The sequence below is a fragment of the Diabrotica virgifera genome, chromosome 6 (assembly GCF_917563875.1).
Source record: "Diabrotica virgifera virgifera chromosome 6, PGI_DIABVI_V3a".
NCBI lineage: Eukaryota > Metazoa > Arthropoda > Insecta > Coleoptera > Chrysomelidae > Diabrotica > Diabrotica virgifera.
In genome coordinates, this window is record NC_065448.1 from 168,873,664 (window position 1) to 168,895,181 (window position 21,518).

Here is a 21,518-nt window from a genome sequence, read left to right on the forward strand (position 1 = left end):
AGCGTTCCAAAATAACAACATATTAAAAAATCACTTTAACACTTTTCCTCTTTTCTCGATTGATTATTAGTTTTTGTTGTACAAATAAATTATTACAATCACTGAAAACATAGTTAGTGAAAAAATTATCACATTTATTAACTGAATTAATAATTTGCAATTATAAAAATAACAGTTATCCAAGAACATTCAAAAGCCATCTCTTTAAATTAATTATGACATTTTCAAGTAGAATGACATTGTAGTAATGTTTACATATCCACACCAGTGTGAATTTTACTACACGTAATTTGCCGTGTAAAGACAGAAAAATTAGGGATACACGTAAAATATTTGCGAATTATGTACCCATAGCCTTAATATTACTAGCTTGTTTCCCAAATATTTTACTGTTATTCGCTTTATTCCATTTGTTCGGTTAATTTAGGTCATGGTCGGTATTTATCTCAACTTCATTTCTACTTTAGTCAATTGTATATTTAACTTTATTTATTCATTATTGTATTTTCCCTTAGTGAGGCTTGGGCCTATTTATTTGTAGTATTTTCATCTTTGTCAGTTTCCTTTAGTTGTACGTAGCAGGCGTACTATAACCATTTGGTAGAAGACTTATGTAATTTTGTACCCTATATGTTAGTGAAAGGTACTTATACCTGTAATTTTGTAACAGGTAACATTGTTGTTATCTTAGGTTGAACATAACTTTTGCAAACTTTTGTCATGTTAGAGTCACATAATATGAACTTGTTTAACTCAGAGATTGTTAAAAATCTGGTAGTTCATTTTAATAAATGTTTATTTATTTTGTATATCATTTATTTTTATTACTCCTTTATGTTCATTATTACAGGTTTAATATATTTAATATTTGACAGCAGTGTAAGATACCTGGGAGAATGATCGAAGATCATTTTCATGGCGCCCATGATTAGTTAGTTTTATTTATTTTGTTCGTTTTTAGTCATTAGTCATCTCCATTCATTTTCAGTACATTATTCTTATTTTATTATTTCATCTTTTAGTCATCATTACTATCTATATAGAGCTACTGTTCTTCGACAGGCATGCAAACGAGCCGTATCCATCCTTGAGTGTCAAGTTGCTCTCTTGCATCTATAGCTAGCCAACTCTATTCAGTTTGCCTCTGTCTCTTCCCACTTCTACTTCTATCCCTTCTAATTCCCCTTTCTTCAGTACTACTGCACTTTAGTAGTATTTTTTTTTATTTTTCCTATTGCGGCTTCTCAACGTAGAAGTCACTTCATCCTTTTCTTTACACTCACCCACTACATCTTCTTTTCAGCCACAACTATTTAGTTACTTAGTCTTTTTTTTTCTTACTTCTGTTGGAGTATATCTTTTTACTTTCACTCCAACAGAAGTTTTCTTCTTTTTGTTACAGGTGGATGTTACCAAATGAGTAAGTCAGGCTTATGAAACATTGTAAGACCAATAACTTAAGAGAGTTGCCATCTAACTGTCGTAATGTAGAGAAAACAACTCAGTTTACATCCCACTTGATGGGAAGGTCATACTTTACCTAAGGGCATAGTTCCTTATAAATTATATCCATTCTATGGAATTTCAAGCCAATATGCATTTATAACATGACTATATATGGTTTGTTTAGCAGTAAATGATTGACTTCAATTAGTGCGGTTGTAAATATTATTAAATTTATCTGACCTGGCCCATTGTTAAGACTCACCCGGAGCGATAAGCAACCGAGGTAGACAAAGTTGGTCTTTTGACAGTTAACACTGACTAGACGGTACTCCTATAATAAAGCAAAGAATCCACAAAATTTACAATAATTACGACGACAAAAACAAAAAAAACGGATGTAAAATATTTTGCTTTGCCTTATATACCCGAAATTAATGTTTTCAAATGAGTTTTAAAATAAATTAAATCTATTTTAATTGCTAAGATTATAGAAAAACAAACATTCAAACATATTTAAATGTTACCTGAAACCGGGTCTTTTATACTATTGAAGTACCAGTACAAGTATTGACCATTGAAGTCAACCATTTACTGCTAAACGTACCATACCATTTAAAGGGTTCCCACCCTGGTATTTCTTTGGTGGCTCAGCTAGCATTCAACCTGTTTATTTTTTAACACTGATGATGATTTTGTAAGAAAATCGAAAATGTCCTGTTGAGATGTAGCCCTTAAACGGATTTTAATACAAGTTTTTATACCTTTTACAAAGGATTTTTCAATACAATTTTCAATAACTTAACATTTCTCTTGAACAGTTTGGATTGCTCTTTATCTTTTAAGCATAATTGAAATTTGTTTCTTTAAAGCTTAAAATTGTTTATATTCACTAAATAGTCACATTTTGATAAGTAGACTTATGATTTAATTATGTTAATATCTTAAACCAAGACCAAATGGTACCCCCATTAAGATAGGCAACATGCGTCCATTCGCAGCATTACATTTTTTTAATTTTCGTACGTTCTATGTGATTAAAAAATTAGGTTCAGCGGAATTTTAACTCTCCACCCCTTTCCCTCCCCACATCACCAAAAACGTAATTTTTTCGTTTTTAAGAACGTCATTCTTTCGTATTTAAAAACGTCGTTTTTTCGTTTTTTTTTTTTTTAGGTGGGATGCAATTAATTTAAAAATTTCAAAAAATTCACAGACATAGGCTTTTAAAAAATTTGTCCATTTTTATAGACCCCCTAGGTTGAGTGTACATATCCTCAAAATGCATTATTTTATTTTATTTTTTTTTTTTTGAAAAATGCGTGTAACTTTTTTTTGGAGATGACTGCAGGTCTAATTTTTTTTTTGTATTTTGTGTCTTTTATCTAAAACTATATTCTTGATTTCTCTTCAGATTTTTGCGTCCCTTGACGCAATATGCGCCCTCTTGAAAAATCCGAAAACTGTTTTTTAGGGGGTTTTTGGTGATATTTCCCATTTTGTAGACTTCAAAATAGACCAAATCAAGGATTTTTTAATAGGTTAGTTATACTCGTAATTTAAAGGAACTCTGTCCTTTTGAACATTCAAAAGTGGGAAAACACGTTCAAACATCCAAAAAAGACCCCCCACCTTTCGGCATATTTCTAGGTTTGTCAAGTGGCATCGCATATTTCTAGGTTTTTATGCCAACAGTATATGCCGTGGCCAAGCTCCTTGATAATCGAGCCATTTTTCAAAATTTGAAATTTTTCGCGAGCCGCAATTAAACAATTATTTAAAAAGTGTAAAAAAGGTATTTAATTTTTCTCATACTGTTTGGACTACACGAACTTTAATTAAAGTGAAATAAAATGGTTCACATCGTTGTTTCAAATATGCAAATAATTCTACAAGCAGACTTTACTAATTCAGAATAGTTCAATTCTTCATCATCCTTCCATCTTTTTCTGGGACGGCCAACTGATGTTCTACCGTCTCTCAAAAAACACTGTCTTTAACACTCTGTCTTCCTCTGATCTTATCACATGACCTGCCCATCTTATCTTAGCTTTTATATCTCTTATGATGTTTTCAGTACCATACAGTCATCAATTCAGCTTTGCGGCGCCTTCTCCACTCTTCTGTCAATTCATCTGTTTGAGGGCCAAATATCATTCTGAGAACTTTCCTTTCAAACACCAGCAGCTTATTTATTCCTGCTGATGTAGAGTCTATGTTTCACTCCTATATGTAACATTTGGGCGAATAATTGACATACAGTCTTAATTTAGATTGACTTTTTAGTAGCTTAGATCTTAATAATAATGATAGGGAGTATGATGCTCTGTTCCACGCAGTTATTCTTTCTGAGATCTCTTTTTAAATGTGGTTGTCATATGTGATTACTGCCCCTAGATATTTAAACTCTTTTACTACTCCGAAGTTGTGGTCATTAATAGTTATGTTCTGCCTAACTCTTGGTCTTGGATTTTTGGTTACTTTCATGTTTTTCGTCTTCTCTTCATTTATTCGAAGTCCCAGACTACCTGTTCCTTCCACTAGTTGTGAAAACACCTCTCTCACGTCTCTTGTAGAATGAGCGACTGCACCTAGATCATCAGCAAAGACCAACAATAGTTTTGATCCTCGATTTGCCAATCCCCCTGTCAGCTCATATGATATTTTACTTATTACCTATTCAAATTAAATAGAAAAGATGATAAGGGGTCTCCTTGTCTAAGTCTAATGTTACACAGTCTTTTATATTTTTTTTTGTCAATCATTTAAGTCATTTTAAAACACAAAAATTAAAAGTAATTCAGGTACATGTATTGAGTGCCACAAATAATCCTTCAAAGAGCCACACATGGCTCGCGAGCCACAGTTTGGCCACCCCTGGAACCAGTGGCGGCTCGTGATTTTTACAATAGGGGAGGCTATACCTAACTGTAAAATATCTAGACAAATTTGCACTAGCAAAAAAATGCGCCAAAAAATGTAATTTAGGGCCCCATTTTTTATTTACATTTCATAATATCATCATAATTTCATGATATCATATTTTAAAAATGGTTAGTCTAATTGTAAAAGTTTAATACCAAAGTTTGTGTCGTTTATTTGTTAACAATTCCATCTTTGTAAGTAGATATGCATATATCAAAATAAATACAGATTTGAAGTTTTGCAGTCCATACAGGATGAAGCTTCACATTTTTTAAGATACTCAACTGAATTTTTTTAATTCTAAACGCGGCCTACTGCGAATTCAAAAACACGATAAATGACCGATATTTTGCTTTGCGTTACAGATATCGGAAAAAGTTATTTGAACAAGTTGTTCCAAATATTAGTCTAACCCCACATACCAAATTTCATAACAAAATTCGCACTTTTAGCTTTTTCATTATTTTTAGTCATTACTCTAAAACTCGTTGTCCCGAGATGCACGCAACCACGTAACGGAGCCGAGAAGCTACTTAGCCTCCCTTGGATCCGATATCTTCGGGCAGCGTGTGATGGCACCGTAGATGCCACTGTTAGGAGACCGCGTCTCCTTAAACGCCTGCTGCGCTGCGCGGTGCATCAGCTACGGAGGCTGCTCCACTTCTCGGCTCCGTTCATGCATCTCGGCATAACCCAGGGTCCTGCCTACAATAATAATAAAAAAACTGAGACGCAATCATGCGTTCTAATGCTAATGCTCCGTGCGTATGGATATTTAGTGATAATATGGAATTTACACGTTGTATAATAGTGAGAGTGCTTGTTGTTTTCGCGATTCATGATAAACAAAACAGTGTAGCGTGTATAAAAAATTTATGGGGAGGCTAAGCCTCCCTTGCCTCTTCTGACGAGCCGCCACTGACCTAAACATCTTCAAGTATTACAATGAAATGTAAGCTTTAAGCCGGCCACTCACTATACTGCAGGATCGTTTAGTTTTGTCGAAGTCGATAATTGACAAAACCTCCAACAAAATCGTTACAATTTTACCATAGAGAGACTGGCCTGTCTGCAGCAGTACTGCAGAATTGATATCATCTACGATTTTGTAGAACGACACCGCAGTACCGTGAGTGCAGGCTTTAATCTTATTGTTTTCAATCAGCCAGATCTCCTATCTTTTGTACTATGTACTTAATATCAACTTGTTAAAGAAGTTCTTAGTGAATTTTTGTCCTTGATCAGGCTCATATCTCCTTTTCTTAAAACACCAGATGTTGCTGGTTGTTCTATGTTGATACAGTATTTTTTGTGGACTAGATTTTATATTTCAGTGTTGCTCTGTTTATGTTTTTGATTATATTTACCTCTTGCTTTTAGTAATACATTGCAATAAATAAAATTAACCATAATAAGCCAAATAAACTGTGAATGAGGCTGGTATGATAAATATTCAGTTTTCATATTATGTGTTTATATTTTTGTGTTTATATCTCAATTTCTATTTTTTTTGTAGGTGGGTTTCTTGTATCTTTATTAGTCATAGCAATTATAGTCATAATTTCACTTGTTGGAAGTAAAAGTGTTAAGGAACCTTCAAGATATGGTACATATGTAGCAGCGCAGACTGGATGTGGAAGAATTGAAGGGTAACATACTTTTTTATGTTTATTGAATCTGTATTCTAGAATTTTGAAAATAAAGTACAAGAATAAAAAACCGCTAAACGCCGTAAAAATGAGTGGCGCATAAAATATTCCATCTACAAAATATCTGATATGAATGTTACGTGGCGCGAAAATGGATTTTCATTTGATGCAAAACAAAATTCTAGTTTTATTTTAAAAGATTTTTCCATAATATTTGCTAAATTTGAAGTAAACGCGCCACAAAAGAGTAACTTTGATACAGTTTGAATTTTGAAACTCTTTTGTGGCGCGTTTACTTCAAATTTAGCAAATATTATGGAAAAATATTTTAAAATAAAACTAGAATTTTGTTTTGCATCAAATGAAAATCCATTTTCGCGCCACGTAACATTCATATCAGATATTTTGTAGATGGAATATTTTATGCGCCACTCATTTTTACGGCGTTTAGCGGTTTTTTATTCTTGTATCAGGAGTTTTTCAAAGTTATTTATAAATTAAATGTATGAAGTTGAATGCAATGTTCCTCTATTACACGTCAAGCTTTATAAATGGTCACCTTTGTTGCATTATCTCCCAAATGATCTAGTGTCCATCGAATGTACACTAGATTTTTTTCTATTCGAAATACAGTACAACCTGCAATATCCGGATCAATGTGGCGACAGACCGATCTGGATATGAAAAAATCCGGATATCAAGACCACTACTTCTTTTACAGTCTCTGAAACGTTTTCTCCTTCATACATTCCAGTAATCAGCGCCGTCAGTAACTTTCGTCGATAGACACGTTTTATAGATTCTATAATTAGGGGAGTGCATTTAGATTTTCACTTCGGAAAAAATCAAACAAGATAAAACTTTTTGTAATTTCATTAAGAAATGTTTAATAAATAACATATCAAAAAGTTCTACTCGAGAAGTGGATGCTTCATTTTTTATTAAACAAATGAACAGCGAAGTTAGATGTTTTTTTAAATAACTCCGAACATATAATTTTTAGAAAAAAACTGACTTGACCATTGAAAAATTCAGAAAATTTTACAAAAAAAACCTTATATAAAGATTTTTCTAAAATTAAATCTCTAGCTCCTGTAATTTTTTATTTATAACGCTAAAGTCACCCTTCTCACACACATTGGCGCACTGTAAACTAGCGTTGGAAGAAGTGCACGGTTGAGTTTTTTTAACGTAATTCTTTAACTAATGGATTAAAAGAAATTTTACAAATTGGAAATGAAAGAAGATGAAATAAGCTATCTTATGGTTATAATAAAAAGAAATAAAATGTATGGACATAAGTACGGTCTGGGCGGAAAGTGAGCCTTAAATGAATTTTGTTTAAAAATGATTTAAAATTGTGTAACTAATACAATTTTACTTGTAAAACTCTCAAATTTGCACAACTTAACTCTCAATGATCTTACTAAACGATGTTTTATTCAAAAAAAATCTCAAAAATTTAATTCAAATAATACGATGTCTCAAAAAATGTAATTTTTGAAAACTTCGTAGTTTTACAGAATTCCCACCACTTTAAGACGGTATTACTCAAATTTGAATAAATCTAATACAATTTTTTTGCTATTGTTTTAAAGCTTTGGATGTAATCTTTAAAAAACACTGAATTATTTTAGTTTAAAAATGAAATAAACAATTTATTTTTGAGAAAACTAAGAAAGATAACAAAAATGTAATACAAAAACCGAAAATTACCAGCTGAAAAAATGTATATACAGAGTGATCAAACCTTTTTTTGTAAAACTTACCTAAAATACATTTAATAATAAGCTTCAACAATAATAAATGTTTAACAAAAAAAAATTTTTTAGCTCTTATACAGTATGTCTGCGTAACTTGGAACCTATTGATAACTTTTTAATATCAGTTTTATGAAAAAAAGTTATTCTTTATAAAATACTCTGCATCGTATATAACATAAGATGCAACCATCAAATATCAAATTTTGTTAATTTTGTACGAGGTATGTCAAAAATATGAATTTTACTCAAGAGTAAAGTACCTTTATATTTCACAATATCGAAAATTTTTATAAAGGAAAGTTGTTTGGAATTAAAAACTATGTTCCAATATGTAATTATATCCTTCTAATCATAAATTTGTTTTTTTTAATATTCTTTCTAATACATTTTAATTTTTAATATTATTGTAAAAATTATTTGTTTATCTTTTTTTTAAGAATAAAATTCCATATTTGTTTGATTGGATTCTACTTGTTTTTCATTTAAATATCCGCCATTTTGGATCCGCCATTTTGAAATTTAAATTTTTAATCTTTAATTCAGATTCAACAACCTGTTAAAAATTAAGACAATAAATGTTTTAGAAAAATATTCTTTTTTATGTTCTTTTATGAAAATCCGCATTTTGGATCCGCCATTTTATAGTTTATAATGTTACATTTAAGTTAGGTTTATCAAAGCACTCAAAAATAAATATATGTAGAAATAAATACATTTTGTAAAGAAATTATGATTTTACAACTATTTTTTAAGTTATCCGCCATTTTGGATCTGCCATTTTATAATTTAAATTATCAAAATTTGAATCAGGTTCAGCAACCTCTCAAAAATATCCACATATATGCAAACAAACACGTTTTTTAAAAAAAATTCGGATTTTACAACTACTTTTTAAGGATTTTTAGGAAAAAATCCGCCATTTTGAATTTTCAAATTGTAATGTCAGATTCGGGTTCAGCATAATCAAAACTAAAATAAAAACATTTTTTATCAAAATAAAATGTTGAATTCACCCATATTCTTAACATTATTTATACAAAACAATTGTTATTGTTTAAACAATTAATAAACAATTAGCGGCGAAATTTGTGAGTAGAACTTTTTACTTTAACACATTGATAAACTAACAAAAAAAGTTTTAGAAAAATATAACCTTGTTTGATTTTTTCCGAAACATTGTATCTTTTCGTTCTAATTGCACTCTCCTAAATACATTATTTTGCCATCTTTTAGTTCTTCTTTTAGTGCGTTGTTCAACAACAGGACTGCCTTTCTCGGTAGATTTCGGTAGATCCGGACGGCGCAGAACCGTCCGGATATGGGGAGGTCCGGATATGACAGGTCCGGATATGGCAGGTTGTACTGTAAATTGAAAAAAAAAATATATTGAGATGGCCGGTAAATGAAGTCGGATTGCCCGTTGCCAGATCAAATTTAGGGTCGTAACCACTACAACTACATAAACCATTTGGGGAATAATCGTTAATTGGATTATACTTTTGTATCTTAATAACTTCTAAACGGCTTAACCGATTTTGATCAGTAAACATGAGTTTGAAACGTATTGACCAGTAGTATCTGATGGATCTAAGGTCAAGTATGATAACTGAAGCTATTACAGGAATTATTGAGCTTGAGAAACCGTTTTTCCTACAAGAAATAGATTTTATCATATTTATGAAGCCTATAACCTAAAAATTCGAATTTTCCCGGATATGAGGTATACACCGTTAGATTCGTCTTGAGTCCTTTTACAAACGCTAAGTTATTGGCGCAATTCGTAGGTTGAAATGCTGAGTAATTGTCGAAAAACCAAAAGTTTAGTTTTTCAGTTTTTCGGCTATACTGAGCCGTGTGTATGTCTGATCCTGACGGCTTAAACACCATTTGAAAGCTTAAGTCAACACTATTGATTTGATGTATTTGCGGTTCTCCTACCTCTTCTTGATCCGAATATATATACCCCCAAAAAATATGCCGTTCTATACCTACCAAGTCCTATTTATAGCTGGCTTATGGGTGGTCAAAAGTCACAAACTACACCGGTTCTAAATCGGCCCTGACCCCCTCTTTAAACACAGAGAAAAAATATCAAATCGGTTTAACTTTCAAACACACATACATACATATCCACAAACATTTTCCCTTTTTTAAATACAAATTGAGTAACATTTCTAAGCTCTATAACTTTTGAATGGTATAACCGATTTTCAAAATTAGACATGCGTTGGAAAGGTAATGATCAGTTCTATTAGAAGCCATAAAGGTTGGACTTAAATTTTTAAACTTTTTGGGAGTTTTGGGGACGAGAACGAAAAACAGACTCTAAATATGAAGGGCCTTAAAATCTACACCCTTGGACCAAAATGGATGGTTGACATATGAATGTGTGAATGGCACCCATTCATATGAATGACATATGAATGTCTTTTTCTGAACTTGAAGATGTGAGTTGGCACAATTTTCAATTCAGTCAGATTTAGAAAATTGAAAATTTCGTGTATATAATAGTGTCGCGTGTAGGGGGGCGTATTTCTGCGCCACTGGCGAGAACTGCCGTTATCTGGTAATCTTTTCGATATAAAACTAACAGCTTCGATAACTAATAAATCGAAAACTATTAATTTTATCAAAAAAATTTATAATGAACATTTTTTGCTTATAATTAATATTTTTACCAGCATTTGCGGTCAAAATATAAAAAAAAAATTCCACCCTCGAGATGAGATGGCAACCACCCCATGGTAAAAGCGTCTTTCGGCATCATATAAATTTTGATCCTTGGACTATCCACTACTTATTGTCAAATTTTCAAGCAAATCTATCCATTCTGTAAAAATTGCGAAGTGAAAAATTTCAGTTCCTGGACTAATTATTATACTTTTGGATCTCTATAACTTCTGAACGGCTTACCTGATGTTGATCACTAAACATGAATTTGAAACGTATTGACAAGTAGTATCTGATGCGTCCAAGATCGAGTATGATAACTGAACGTATTAGAGGAATTATTGAGCTTGAAAAACCGTTTTTCCCATAAGAAATAGATTTGATCATACTTATAAAGCCTATAACTTAAAAATTCGAATTTTCCCAGATATAAGGTATACACCATTAGACGCGTCCTGATTCCTTCTACAAACGCTCAGTTATTGGCGCAATTCGTAGGTTGAAATTTTGAGTAATTGTCGAAAAACCAAAATTTTCAAAGTTTAATTTTTCAGTTTTTTGGCTATGGTGAGCAGTGTGTATGTCTCAGCTTGATCGCTTAGGCGCCATTTGAAAGCTTAACTCATCCCTATTGATTTGGTGTATTTGCGGTTTTCCTGTCTTTCGTTGAACCTTAGATATATACGCCCAAAAAATATGCTATTTTGTATCTATCTAGCCCTCTAGCTGACTTACGGGTAGTCAGAAGTCAAAAATTAGACCGGTTCTGAATCGGCCCTCACACCCTCTTGAAACACAGAAAAACAAATTAAGATCGGTTTAACTTTTCCACACACATACATACATACATACATACATATCCACAAACATTTTCCATTTTTTAAATAAAAATTGAGTCATATTTCTGAGCTCGATAACTTTTGAATGGTATAACCGATTTTCAAAATTAAACATGCGTTGGAAAGGTAATGATCTGTGCTATCAGAAGCCGCAAAGGTCGGGCTTAAACTTTTGAAATTTTTGGGAGTTTTGGGGACGAGAACGAAAAACAGGCTTTAAATGGGAAGGGCCGTAAAATCCACACCCTTGGACCAAAATGGAGAAGTAACATATGGATGGACGAGTTTTTTCCTAAACTTTAAGATGGGATTTGGCCCAATTTTTAATTCAGTCAGGTTTAGAAAATCGAAAATTTCGTGTATATATAGTGTCGCATGTAGGGGTGTTGTGCGCCACTGGTGAGAACTGCCGTTCTCTGTGGATATGTGAATCACCACAAGTGATGGTGTAGCATAAAAATAACATTAACCATACAGTAGTCGTGTGCGGAATCTCACTCTAAAAATCTATTTTTTATGATATTTTAATTGTTTCGTCCTGGATCAGTTAGCGAGTCTAGGTACCTTTTGGCCCCTCCCTGGACTGTAATTTACCTCGATGTTGGAAAAGATGGGCCGTCCTCTTGATGTTCGATGTGAAAAATGCATTTAATTCAGCCAATTGGGGTCACATCGTCAAAGCTTTGGAAAAGTCAAGAGTGTCAGAATATTTAGTAAATATAATTAAGAACTATCTTAATGAAAGGTATGTCCAGGTGACGAAGCCTAAAAACCTGCAAACCACAGCAGGAGTACCGCAAGGATCCGTACTGGGACCAACATTATGGAATGTTCTGTATAACGGGGTTCTGGAAATTACCTATGGAAATAAAGTCAAAGTTATTGCGTATGCAGATGATCTAGCGCTGCTGATTTAGACTGAAATGAACTAGGACTTGGAAGACTTAGTGAATAAAAGTTGTAGGAAAGTATACGACTGGATGAGAGAACAAGATCTCGAATTGACTACACATAAAACAGAAATTGTGTTTTTAAAAGGCCCAAGAAAACGACCCAATCTAACTTTCATGGTAGGTAGTACAAGAATAGAGCCGATAAATTGTGCTAAATACTTTGGGCATACACCTGGATACAGGTCTAAGATACACCAAACATCTGAGTAAAATAGTCCAGAAAGCAGAAGGAAGGACTACTGTATTATCAAAGATCATGCCAAACATCGGCGGACCTAGAAGTCATAAAAGAAGAATGTACCTTCAGGTAGTGCATTCTTCTTCTTCTTCTATGGCACTACAGCCTAAATTGAGCCTTGGCCTCCTTTATTTTTTGCCCCCACCCTTGCTTGTCTGTGGCTGCTCTTCTCCATACACGGACTCCTAAAAGGGCTTGTGCGTCGCTGTTTACTGTGTCTTCCCAGCGCTTTCTTGGCTTTCCAACCGGTCTCTTTTCCTGCATTCTAGCATTCAGTGCTCTTTTTGGTAGCCTATCCTCTCCCATTCTTATCACATGTCCGGCCCATTGCAATCTTTGTATTCTAATGAAGTCTGACAGTGGTGTTTCCTTATAGAGTTGATAAAGCTCGTTGTTGTATCGACTTCTGAAGATTCCGTTTTCCCTCAGGTCCTAGTATTCTCCTCAGTACTTTCCTTTCGAATGTGTCGAGTTTGTTTTTGGATGTTTCTTTCAGGACCCATGCTTCACTGCCATAGCATGTTATTGGTGCATTCTACCCTTCTGTATAGTGCCCCCATATGGTACGAAATCCTGAGAATGACAAAGTATAAAAATATGTTAAAAAAATCGCAAAGAAAACCCCTCTTGAGACTAACAAGTGCGTACCAGACTACCTCGACGATTGCCCTTCAGGCCATATCAGGTACGCTCCCCATTCACCTCTTAAAGAAATAATGTTATTATAAGCAAATGATTACGGCCACTTGCCCCAAATAAAGTCTGAGGTAAGAAGACAGATGTACAGTTACGGCCATTGAATAGTTTACAGGCTTACGTATCCAGGAGCCGATTTTTTAAATTATTACCTCGTTTTAACTCACCTTTTACGTCAAAGTGACAGTGGTGTATCTAGAATAGGTTATTTAAAATTAAAAAATTAAAATAATATAAAAATATATTTTACAAAGTTTAACAAAATGGAAAGTATAGAAAGAAGTTTTTTTTGAATGGAATGGATTATGGTCTTAATAATGAAAACAAGGAAGTCTGGTTTGAAAATACCGATTTTATTTTATATCTATCCAAAATTATACAATCTTTGTTTGATTTTCCATATGCACATATATGGCTCACGTCTAAATCTGCAGCAACTTATCTTAAAAACCAACCTTCTTCGAGTTTGGCAATTGCTCTTGCTTTTGTGCATCATTAAAATTCATTATAACCATTTTGGAGGAGTTTGATATCGTTATTTTATGTTTCAACACTCGCGAAATTTTTGACAAGCATTGACTTTTTGACTTTGACATTTATGAAATCCGTACGACACTGCAATTTTACAGTATTACAATATAAAAATTAAGGTGTAAACTATTCAGTGATCGTAACTATACCAAGAATGGCAAAGTGAATGGGAGGCACAAATCGAATAGGCTCAATGGACCAAACGGCTCATCCCAGATGTGGTGGTCTGGTCTGCATGTAAGTATATAAGATTAAATTACTACTTTACACAATTCCTCTCCGGCCATGGTTCCTTTTTAGATCGTATACGTATATTATCAAGAAGACCGTAGATGACCAATGTTCAGAATGCAACGTCAGAGACGACGCACAACACTGCATATTTGCCTGCAGGCTCTTTAAAAGAGAGAAACTGATTCTAACAACAAGGCTAGGAAAAATCTCCATCGAGAACATTATGGAAAAATCTTTACAAAGCAAAGATAACTTTAATTTGGCGGTCGATCTGATATCCGGAATTATGAAGAAAAAGGAGGAGACGCTTGAGAGAGCTAGAGAGGATCAAGACTTATACTACTATCATAGACTTATAGTACTTATACTATCATAGACTTATACTAGATTGATGGGACTGGACAAAGTATATATGTATGTATGTGTATATAGTCCGTCCGCTATAACTTTTCCCATGCGGTACGATTCATTTTCAATCAAATTAAGTCAAAGCAGAAAGTGAAACGTACGCCGATGTATGTAGTATATAGTATGCAGTATACAAAATGTATATACACATCGACGTTCGTTTCAATTTATGTTTTGACTTAATTTGATTGAAAATGAATCGTACCGCATGGGAAAAGTTATAGCGGACGGACTAGATGTGTTTGTGTGTACATATTATGTATGTATATATGTGTTTATGTGTATGTATGTGTATATTTTTAAGTATGACATCATATAGATAATTATTTGCCTGTTGTATATATTGTCTTCTTTTTTCTTTTTGAGAAAGTTATGTGAGCCGTATTAGGCATGACAGACTGCCCTGTTGCACTAGAAGTTACATCCGCCAAGGAATTTGTAACGTGTGCACCGGGGATAAGGGGATGGACTTTAATTGGTAGGCAGTCAGCCAGAGGGTGCCCATAGGCAGAACTTCTTGGAGGGAAATGCATGGGGGTAAATTTTTCCTCCCTGAATCCAACACACGCTAGCCATCCTTGCGTGGCGTGACACGCTAGCCATCCTTGCGTGGCGTGGACACGACTAGGTCCGGTATTTAGAATATTTACCACATCCTCAAAAAAAGGTACCTTTTGCCATTGGTACTATCTTGCTTTAGTGTCTCAAATCTTTAATGAGTTCACTACCGTGAGTATTATTAGCATTTGTGGAGTCCTAGTCTGCAGCGACTATTGGTGTACTGTTCTTGTTTGAGTGGCCTTATTCACCCGAACTCAGTAATGTGTTGTTTATAATTTTAGCTTTTCTTCGGATGTTTCTTAAGCAGAATTGGTTTTAGAGTCCATAGTTTGCCCTATTTGTAAGGTTTATTCGTCTTTTAATTTCTTCGCTTGTTTTGTTCGTAGAAAGCTGTTAATAGGTTACAAGGTATGACTTCAAAAAACTGTTTCCGTTCCTCTTCGCTATAGAATCCCTATAGTCTGTTTTTACACCAAGAGGAGTATCTATGTTAGGACCTCGCTTGCTACTGACGTCCATGAGAACGGAAGAATGCCTTGCACTGTGTATCATTTTTGTAACTTATACTCGTATTATTTTGCTTAAGAATAAACAATATTTAATGGCATGTTTAATTATATTTGTTTATATAGGTTAATGGAAGACAGTGCTTTCACTTTTCGAGGAATTCCATATGCTAGACCACCTGTTGAAGATTTGCGGTTTAGACATGCACAACCTCTGGACGATGTGAAGTACTGCTGGAATGGTACGTTTCTAGCTCACAATTCCAGCGACGTTTGTCTTCAAGTACTCAGTAATGGCACGATAACAGGGAAAGAAGATTGCCTAACCCTGGATGTTGTTACTCCTTATGTGAGATACGATAATCCTCTTCCAGTAATTGTGTTAATTGGTGCCGATAGTCTCATGGGCGGATCTCCTAGTAAGCTCAGACCGTCTGCAAGATATGCCAGATCAAGGGATGTAGTCTTTGTGAGACCTAACTTCAGGATGGGAGCATTGGGGTTCCTCGGTCTTGAAATCCTTTCGGAATCAGACCGTTCTAGAACATCAGGAAATTATGGTTTGAGCGATATTTTGGCAGCATTAAAATGGGTGGAACTGAATATAGAACACTTTGGAGGTAACAAAAATGCAGTTACAATATTCGGTCATCGAGCAGGAGCAACACTCGTCACAGCACTCACTACAATTCCAGGAGCTAATAAATATTTCATACGAGCATGGGCGGCGTCCGGCGGAGCTATTTATCCTAAGAAAGAGATAAAGAAATCACAGAAAGAAAATCACAGCTTCCTAGACTCCATTCAATGCGAAGATGTGAATTGTTTGAGAACTGTAGATGCTACCAAGCTTGTCGCTGCAGTAGAAGATACTTGGAGGAAACCTCAACCTGATTTACCATTTGTCGATGAAGTTCCAGAGAATAGACATGAATGGTTGGTAAGTATCACAATTCTTATAAAATATTGATGTGTGTATGTAGTTTTAGTTTTGAAAGTGCTATAAATTTGCCGCATTTTTTGTTCACTCTGTATATCATAAACATTTCAATTAAGTTTCTATTCAGCACTTGAAAACACTTGAAAATTGAGTCTTAAAATCTTCGAAGAGGATAAACATAATCTAAATGTTTATTTGTGCTGCCAGAATCGTCTAATGAGATATGCAATCCTTTTTTCATCTCGCTTTTATCTCTCAGTCCCGTATGAATTTTAAAATAATATTTTGGCGGTGTGAGAGGCCAGTTGGGTCGTACCTACTGGGATGATCTTGGTGCGGGCGATGCCTTACTTGCTTGAGGATCCTTATGTCGACATACGTGTTTCTTTGGCAGCATTTGTATTTTTATTTTTGAGGGAGCTATATTATGGTTTTGTTAATTTCTAGTTTGTCTCTTGTTATGAAGACGATGAAACATGTTCAGTTGTTTCTTTAAAGGACATGCTCTTAAACAGTGCCCCTCTGTTCCATGGTTTCCTATGGCAGCTTTAATCTGGAACCAGTCCCGGATTAAGAATCTTGAGGCCCATAGGCAACCCAAGGTATGAGGCCTCTTAATAAACCTCCGCCTTCTTCCTCTAAAACCTCGGATAATTCCTCCATCTCCGAGCGGTATTCCTTAGATTAGTGGATATTTTGTAGACCTAAACTTAAATTTTTGTTTCATTTTGTAAAACGTGTTGCTTGAAGAAATAAAACAAAGAAATAATCAAGAAACTGTTTATTGTTGCTTAAAACAAAAAATATTCCAAAACAGTTTAAATCAACTGCAACTGAATTTAGAGTCTAATAAATAAAATAAAATCTAGAAAAGTTAAGAAAACTTTGTTTGAATTTTAATACTTAAACATTTTATTTTAATCATAAAATATAAAATCTACCACTAACAATGACATTTATAAGTGTATTCGGTTAACTTACACCGGTTCCGGATTAATAAAGAAATAAACGAATCTGCAGGTCAATTGTAATATTTTAGGTACCCCAAATACACCCTCCTTAGAAATAATTTTCTTAGTAAAAATTTAATATACCTATTGTTAGGCATCGCTAAATAAAATACTTAAAATTACTATTAATTGCCTAAATTTTGTTTTAGAGTTTTCGAAGCCTTATAATAATTATAGATCAACTTTTCGGAGTTTAATAGAAACAAAACTACATACAGTCGGAAAAATGAAAGAATACCCATGAACGATCACATCAATCACTTATTTTTAGATTTGCTCTCTTTTTCTATAAATAACAAACGTTTGTTATAGAAAAAGACAGCAAATACAAAATAAGTGATTGATGTGATCGTTCATGGGTATTCTTTCATTTTTCCGACTGTACTTAAAATAGCTTCAAATTACAAATTTTCGACCACATCATTCTCAATAGCCATAATTGAGACAAATGCTAGTCTATTTTGTGCCATTGTCGAACGGTGACAGTTTTTAATAATTTTCAGTTTTGAAAATGACGATTCGCCTGTTGCATTTGTAATCATTAGCGTAAGATAAATCTTAAAAGCTACTGTCATATTTGGAAACGTCGATTCGAGTTTGTTCTCATAAATATCCCAAAATGACTGTGAAGCAAGAATAAATTGTTCTCCCTGCAATTCTTGAAGCGGGACTATAAAATATTTGCTGCACTAGTTTATCATTAATTTCACGTTCGATATCATCAGGATAGTTTTCATGTAGTTTTGAAGTACACTCCATTATTTGAGCATCACTCAGTTTTGGAAAACACACACAAAACAGCAAATACTGAGTTTATTGACCCGTACGCTGTCAACCGACGACTAAACTCAGTAATTAGCTTATACAAAATTGGTAGATACGTTTCAACCTTTAATTTTTCTCCATCCTGTAGAAAAACTTCATTGGAGTTGATTTTTTTACCAAGAGGAGTAAACTAAAAAGACAGATTCACACCCAAGAAAGTTACTAGAAACGTCACCAAATTCATCTTCTTTTTTGGTTGATCATATCAGCTTTCGATGATAATCCATACATATTATATTATACTAACACATCGCTAAAGAGTTCTAAAAACAACTGTTTTTATATAAAAGTAGACTAAAAATCTAAAAATTAAAGGAATAATGCAGAAAACACAAAAAATCGCCGATATACTTAATTAACCTATAAAATGACAGAAGTTCCAAAATTTCAGAAATGTCATTAGTGTCAAAAGTTAATAACAGTGGAGTAAACTTGCCCGCGGTTGGACCAATTAGAAACAAGCATTACGGCGCGGTAAATTTGAAATCACTCCTCTTGGTTAAAAAACAAACAATAGCATCATCAAAATGTAGTTTTCTTGCTCGCTTTCGTTTACTCTCGTCGGAATATTTGAAGTATTGTAGATTATACACACACCCAAACTGATATGGAATCATCTGATATCTCTTCTGATATCTCTTGATAACTATTCCGTGCGAGTTTAAAAAACGAAGACACGAAGTCAAACAATATTTATTTTAAAGCAATTTAATAACAAATACATAACAAATAAATAAAACAATAAAGTATTTAACTACGTATTTCCCATAAAAAATACGTAATTATAAAAATGCCACAAGGAAATAGCTTCAGAACAACATAAAGTATTTATCAAACAAATTGAAAGTATTTGTTTTAAAGTCAATAGCATACAAAATTTCAATGTAACACGAATAATGTTTAACTTGTTTTTATTTATTTTTTTTGTATTTTGGGGTAGTCAGTGTTATTACCTCTAGTCCTTATGCAAGCTTCAGTTTGCGTGAGCACGCTCCTAGTCAAATTATCAACATTTTGTTGTGGTAGGTTGCTCCATCCTTTAAAACAGCTTGTACTAGCCGTGCGGTGTTTTGTGGATTATCCCGGCGAGCTCTAATTTTTCTTTTAAGCAAATCCCACAAATACTCTATAGGATTAAGCTCGGGTGAGCAAGCAGGCCACTCCAAACAAGGGATACCTTCTGCTTCAATGATGTCTGTAGTCACTCTAATGGTATGTAGAGGTCCATTATCATGCAATAAAATTAAATTTTCTCCTGTTTCACCTCTCCAGAGCCTGACTACAGGTTATCAACATACCTGTGAGCAGTTTAAGTTGATTGGATGAAAATTAAAGGAGTTCTTTTACGGATCACAATTCCTCTCCAGAACATTACACTTCCCCTTGTATATTTGTGAATAGATCTAACAGTTTTCGTTCTTGCTTGTCTTCTTTGACCTCTAAGTACACGATTTAGTGGGTCATCTGATTTTCCATCTGATTACATTAAATCCTGACTGTTTTTAAAAATAGCACATTTTGTCAATTCCCAATGTTCCAGTTTTGGTGGTGAAGACACCAATTTAGGCGATCAATCTTGTGCTGCCTGGATAACTCGGGAACCCCTAACTGTCTCCTGCTGTATACTTCTTGGTACGAACTCTTCTTCTTATCGTTTCAACTGAAACAGTTACACCTGTAGCTTCCAAAAGCTGCCTTTGGAGCTTTGGAACTGCAGGTGAGAAATGGTTGGGTATCTTCCAGGTGATTGGACAATTAAACGATCGTAGAGGGCCGTTGTTACCTTTGGCTACTTTTCCTTGCTTTATTTGTGAGCTTTTCTATTGTTACCTAGCATATGTTTTGGACAGAACGCCCTGTATTACGCCTAGCTCTGCAGCTATGTCCATCTCAGAACATTACTTTCTCCACAAGACCAATAACCTTTCCTCGTTGTAAGTTGTATAACCCCACATGAGGCATACTTTCGTTTTTGGACGCAAAAGTTAGTTTATTTATTTTCGTTCAACTTCCAACTTAAGCAAATAATATATACCGTACCGAGCTGTACTATCCGATTGTCTTTTATATTTGTTTATTTTCAATAAAAACCTTTAATCTTCGCAACAATAACAAGTTTTTTCAAAAGAAATAAATATTACTTTGAAATACATGGTGATTCCATATAAGTTTGGGTGTGTGTATACATAGATCGCAGACCTTCTGCTAGTTGTAAGCAAAATTATCTCTTTGGGATTTTAAGATCTCCAAAAGTAAATTTAGAAGCTGAACTGCAGTTTGAAGTTTATTCTCTTCTCTCTGTAATGATTTACTGACAGCATTGATGCGTTCTAAAATTGTTGCCTCAAAGTTAATTATTATTATGAATATTTCTTTTTTTGACATTTCTTTCAACAGACACTTAGCCTCATGAACTGTTTCAGCTTTCTGATTAGTGTCTTCAGCAAGAGTATGAACAGCAAATTTGAAGGCGTTGTGACCTTAGACAAAGCTCTTGTTGCATCAGCCCTTGCACTCCATCTAGTGCTGCTTGTTCTTTTAACGACTAGATCGTGGCGAATGGAATCGCTTAGTAGAGTTTCATTTAAGCATTTGACCATAACTTCCCAACGGTGGGTAGAGGTGAAAAAAGTTGTACAGGGACTGAACAAACCCAAAATACGATATTGCTCCAACAAAAGTTTCAGCAGCACTTACTCCAACTAAATTAAGCGACTGTGCGGCATAAGAAATGTAAATTGTAAGTTTGTTAGTCTTAGATAAATGAGCCTGGAGACCATTGTACACTCCTGGCCAAAAAAAATGGGACACGTTAAAAATGGGTCATTTTTGATGTCTCGAATCTCCTAAACCTGTTGTCCGATTTTAGTGATTTTTTTAATATGTTATAGCCTTATTCTCTAAGAATATGGATGTAGTAATAGTGTTGCTGAACATGTAAATGTCATTGTATACCGGGTGCAACAATAATACTGTGTTTTTTCCTGAAAGTTCGTAACACCCTGTGGAATATTCTGGCATTTAAAAAATATTGAAATTAAAACTCAATTGTAGCCTTAGCCTTTCTTAACATTCTGCATTTTGACTCATTCACTTACGTTGGATAATAAAAAAGTTAGGTACTTTGACAACTAGCCATGTTCTTCATCAATACAGGGTGTTTCTAAATAAGTGCGACAAACTTTAAGGGTTAATTCTGCATGAAAAAATAATGACAGTTTGCTTTATAAACATATCTCCCCAAATGCTTCGTTTCCGAGATACGGGATGTTGAATTTTTTCTTACAAACTGATAATTTATTTACTGCTCTATGACAGCCCTGGTAT

At 34.0% G+C, this 21,518-nt stretch overlaps 1 protein-coding gene across 1 annotated transcript in view; it reads left to right on the plus strand.

The window, feature by feature from the left end:
• The window catches only part of LOC114328367 (neurotactin), an 85,288-nt gene that overhangs the window by 20,902 nt on the left and 42,868 nt on the right, over positions 1 to 21,518 (plus strand). The window contains exons 3-4 of the mRNA XM_028277204.2: positions 5,885 to 6,017; positions 15,543 to 16,356. Of these exons, the coding sequence (XP_028133005.2) occupies positions 5,885 to 6,017; positions 15,543 to 16,356 (947 nt within the window). The remainder of the gene's footprint in view (positions 1 to 5,884; positions 6,018 to 15,542; positions 16,357 to 21,518) is intronic.